Source organism: Lethenteron reissneri, chromosome 7 (assembly GCF_015708825.2).
Source record: "Lethenteron reissneri isolate LAM-NWPU_2019-01 chromosome 7, ASM1570882v1, whole genome shotgun sequence".
Lineage (NCBI taxonomy): Eukaryota > Metazoa > Chordata > Hyperoartia > Petromyzontiformes > Petromyzontidae > Lethenteron > Lethenteron reissneri.
In genome coordinates this window covers 10,246,608-10,251,931 of record NC_083785.1, presented here as the reverse complement: position 1 = coordinate 10,251,931, position 5,324 = coordinate 10,246,608, and the positions used below count along the sequence as shown (strand labels likewise).

Here is a 5,324-nt window from a genome sequence, read left to right as displayed (position 1 = left end):
GGGATTCATCTTCTTGGTCCTTTCGGTAAAGTCACGTAGAATGGAAATAATAAAAATAAAACATTATATTATTTTATTACTTCCATTCTATGTGACTTTACCGAAAGAACCAAGAAAAAAAAGCATTACTGTTTTATAGACCAATACTATCCAGTATATTAAATAAAACAACTCTGGCCAATATTTTTTTATAATGTATCTGGAGTGAAAAAAAATAGCAAGTTCGAAAAAAAAAACACGGACCCTTTGAGTGGTTAGATTAATGTATCCAAAATAGTTATATAATCACGTGTGCAAGAACATATCCACACATTCATCCATCCGCTATTTTAAGAAAATGCATAATGTCCGTGAAAACTAATCAAGCGCTGATGGTGACAAAATCAAACTAAAAAATTGTGGAAATGTAATTGAAGCTGAGAGGCAGAAAATCCCTGAATACCACCCAAAAATGCACGCAAAGAAAACATAAGATCGAAAATAAATATTAAATTGTATTTACAATGATTCACAGAAATGTCATACAACGGAATACACTGTCCCATTCTTCAAAAAAGACAAATTGCATTCACGATATGCACGATAAAACATTTACAATGGTTCACAATTGTGAGGATTTGAGTTAATTTTCCAATGCTATTATTAAACGTTCAAAAATCAACCATTCGCCGAAACATTTAAAATATCTAACAAATATAATTGCATCAGATGTCTGAACATCTATGGGAACTATTCTATCAAAAACGATACGAAATTCAAATTCAAGTAATCTATTTTTCAATGTTTTGTTTACTTGGACATATCAAGAGGATATATATTTCCAGTATTATACAATTTTAGCTTCAGTATTTGAAAAACGACGTTGCACTGGACATAAAAATGGTACACAGAACACCATAACATATTTTATATAAACACACAGCACCACGCAGGGTATTGTATCGTGGTGTTTGCCAATTGTTTTTATTAGCAATTGAAACAAGTTTCAATGGGGGTTTTGTGAATACAAAAGTTGGATTAGAATGCTGAGCAAACACAACTGACAATAGAAACGGGTGCAAACGTTATGACTGCAAAGGTTATTAAGGTCATATTACCAATACATGAATACGCATTAAACTGTATTAACTAATGTTCCAAAACCATCTTATGTACAGCATGTATCGGTTTAATTGTCCAACAACATTTATTTTTGACATTACTTTTGCACATTGACACAACGAATACAGCCTTGTTCAACCTACCAAGCAACTGAACATGGTAAATTGCATATCTAAATTTCCAAATTTGAAGGGTTTGTTTTTTTACTATAACTCAAAATGGGCACATTAAAGTGCTGATTCTGCCTGTATATAATGTGGAAACCACAGACCAGCTCGTTAGAAATAAACCTAACACAGTATGGCAACTGTGTGGGTCACTACCATAGCGGTAAACACTTTGGAAATTAGTTTGTGGCTTGTTTATGATATACTATCGCAGGCGAATGACCCAGTAAAGAACAAAGATGACAAAGAGAGCGAAGAGCATGAGATAGCACATGAGGCGTGCCTGGCTTCCGCCAGAAATCTTCTTGAGTCGACCCATTGTGGCACCCAGGAGCCCCCCTGTCGAGTCAAAGGCTGAATCCTGCATGAGAGTAATCGATTAGAGAACAATGGAAAAATCAAATGTAGGTCAATTAAAATGTTGAAACCTCTTCTTGGTTCTTTCGGTAAAGTCACGTAGAAGGGAAGTAATAAAATAATAAAACATAATAAGATAATTCTCATGACGTTTCGGCCAGCGTCTCCCCGACAGACCTGGTCTTCACCTGAGGATGGCTGCTTGCGTTGTGGCCGAAACGTCGTGAGAATTATTTTATTATGTTTTATTTTTATGATTTTATTACTTCGCTTCTACGTGACTTTACCGAAAGAACCAAGAAGATGAATCCCTGCAGTCATGAAAGCTTTAAATGGAAATGTTGAAACCTATTAACAAATAATATTGTGAAAAGCAGAACGTACCATTTCTGACAGCACACTGTTGTGAACCTTGACCTCATTGCCCATTTCGATGGAAAGCTGTGAAAAAACAAACAATGAAATAGTGACACAAAGAAATATTTTACAACCCTTTGTTAATCCACTCCTGGATGAAAGCCGTGCTGGGTCACAGGAGTTTTTTGACCACACTTCACAAAGCTGATCAGTGTGGGTTTAGAGATGGAAATGTGCCTCATGTTATTATGTAAATTCAAGTGGGACAGTGCACTATCCACTGTGCCACTTCTCAAACCAAAATTATTGATCATCAATAACAACGTGACAAATACAAAGATAGCATTACGTGGGTCCTTCTGGAAGGGCACAAAAATAATACACAAGCCCGGATGCATATCGTAAAAATGTGCACAAATTTTACAAGGTGAATCTACAGACACCAAAGTAGATTTTCGTCTACTACTTACAGATTTCAGTGCAGACACTTTGGCACGCAAGTCATCCTGGAGTGCCTCGTTCTCCTCTTCATACATGCGCTGCCCACCGCCCACATATGAGGTCCCATCTGCACCAAAAAATACATATTATCAAGCTAAACAACATTACTGTATACTGTCGTGTATGTGACGTTTTTGAGTTTCACCACGTGTTGTTCGGTATGATGCCCTACGTTTTGAACTGTGAGCTAGGAACTTTTCCAGCAATTGAATTCCAGGACGTGAAGAATATCAGTTCCTGAAGAAGTTCCCAGGCACGTGGAGCGAAACATCAGACGTAATGCAAGACACAGCGCCATGCAACCCAATAACACATTGGAGAACTATACAGCAACAAACGTGAAAGCGTATGCTGTAAATTGTACATTCAAGTGTTGATCTCTGCATTTGAAAAGAGTTATTGTCCAAAACGTTACCTATTACAGTATAGTATATCGTTTTTCCTTTCATGGCAAAAATATTGACTCATTTGTTCAGCCTTTTTGCTGTTTAGAAAAATAGTCAATGTGTTATCTATCCACTAAAATGGCAGATTAATTAAAAATAACAGGCTATGTTGATGTTGTCACTAAGAAAAAAATTGACGTTTCAGCTGAGTGAGCGTGTTCAGGCAATATGTAATCAATATTTGCATTATACCTCAACGTCGGTGGAGTGGTGGCATAGTGGTTGGTACACGTAACATTAAACCCAGAAAACCGAATACCGATTTCTATAAGAATGCTTTACCCTTTCTGGCACTAAAACAGGTGTTCAGATGTTAAAACACCAAACTGAAACCATTTGCAAAGAATCGTGTCTGCATTAACCACATATACTTGTTAACATGCAAAGAAAAAACATGCTCTGGTAGTATGTGATGCATGGGTCTTTGAAACTGAATTGGTCCACACCAGAAACAGCTTTCTTTAGAGCCTAGTCTCAAACAGTGTTAGACCAGAGGACAACGCCAAAAAGTAAACGATTTCTAGCCAGGACCAGCACCAGTGGCGGATGACATCTGAACCTGTTCCATCAACCCCGCATTTACCAGTGCGGTGAAGTATGGTCAAACAAACGGCCTGGGGAGGTTTTCATCCAGCAGTGGATTTATTCGTTCGCCAATGTCTGTGCAACTGCTGAATAAAGGCGTCCCCACGTTCCCTGCACATTAACTAATTCCATCGCTCCATCTCCCCGGTGGTGGTCCTCTTAAAAATTGGATTCAAGGCCTCTTAAATTCGTGTACGGCTGTAATTTGATTTCGACCCAGTCCAGCAATTTCACGACTGTTGTCCATTTTCAGATGGCAATGCGACACATACACTTTGCCAATAGGTTTTATGTCATTGCCTTAACGCCGTAAGCGTATCAATACACATGAAGACTGCACTTTATATTTCCCACATCACATAAGCGCCGTCGCTCGCGTAATACTTATGTGCTCTACGATTACCATAGAGGCGGCCTAACACGCGATAAGCCTCACGATAAATTCAAGACACATTTTTTTATCTAACGTATCCACACGGCTTGAGACATATTTAACACAATTATCGTTAAAAAACACACACAGCTAAAAAAACACGATAAAAATGTTATAATAAACCGATGTCGAACCGCGGTCGAGCCATCGGGGTCTGTACTCGAAGCTCCGGCCGCGCTCGAGGCCTCTTCTCCGGCAGAGAGAATTAGGCCACAGCGGGGGACTCACGGCAAACCCCCGAGAATCACCTAGGCCTCACCGGCACATTATATAAACAGCAACAAAAGTGTAACAAAACAGCGAAAACTCTTCACCTATGTTGGCGCGCCTCATGCTGCGGTTTTCTCGAGACGTGTTTTTGTGTACTTTGATTCGTCGCTCGATTTTAAGTGTTTCAAAGCGGACTCGGAGATCGCTCCGGACGCGTTCAACTTCAGGGCCACGTCAGCTGCGAGTCGGTGACGCAAGCGACACGGTGGGATGCGTCACCGAAGATTGACTTTTATATAATAATTTTTGTATTATTATATCGGTGGTTAATTTTTTTAATTCACATTTATTCGTATGAAAACGACGGATGGTAGTTATTAAAGTAGTGGTTTTAATTAGGCGCAATGACATTCGTAGACTGAGCGACGGTTCGCTTTTGGGTGTTGTCGGCTTAAATTGCATTTATTGTGTAAAAATTCGATGTACTACGCAAGAGAGGGTTCATCATCGCCTCCAAGTCGTCACTTATTTTTAAATCCTTTATAAAGTTTATATTAAGTTCGCGTGCTTGCTTGCTTGCTTACGACCGTGCAAATCTTTCGGTCGTTTTTTAACCCACTTCCCGTGATCCAATCGAGCTGACATTTTCCACACAGACTCGTTGTGCCAGACAATTATTGTTCGTGAAAAAAAATTCCCAAAATTTTACACTTTTTAGGCAAAAAAAAATATTTTACATATATTCAAATAGAACGCATGCATGGCTTTGGCTGAACATCACAGTGCAAGAGCCCAGAGCGTAACCCCTCCACAAGCCGTGGCGGAGTAGCGCAGTTGGTAGCGCCCTCGCTTCCCATGCCAAAGGTCGCGGGATCGATCCCCGCGTCCTCCACAGGCGAATATATTTTTAAATCCTTTATATTAAGTTCGCTTGCTTGCTTAGGACCGTGCAAATCTTTCGGTCGTTTTTTAACCCACTTCCCGTGATCCAATCGAGCTGACATTTTGCACACAGACTCGTTGTGCTTGACAATTAATTTTCGTGAATTTTTTTCCCCAAAATTTGACACTGTTTAGGGAATTTTTTTAAAATATTTAATTACCAATTGCTTAATTGTGGCAGACAATCTTCTGACCCATAGGTGGCAGCCATCTCAAGCCAGAGGA

General features: G+C 39.4%; 1 protein-coding gene across 1 annotated transcript; it reads right to left on the bottom strand.

Annotated features, from left to right (window-relative positions):
• Positions 1-474: 474 nt before the first annotated feature.
• Positions 475-4,419, bottom strand: BET1 (Bet1 golgi vesicular membrane trafficking protein). Its single transcript, XM_061575443.1, has 4 exons — positions 4,262-4,419; positions 2,453-2,550; positions 2,010-2,066; positions 475-1,629 (listed from the first exon to the last, which is right to left on the bottom strand). Exons 1-4 carry the CDS (start codon positions 4,278-4,280, stop codon positions 1,474-1,476), a joined length of 330 nt encoding a protein of 109 aa, XP_061431427.1. The 5' UTR covers positions 4,281-4,419; the 3' UTR covers positions 475-1,473.
• Between the last annotated feature and the right edge of the window lie 905 nt (positions 4,420-5,324).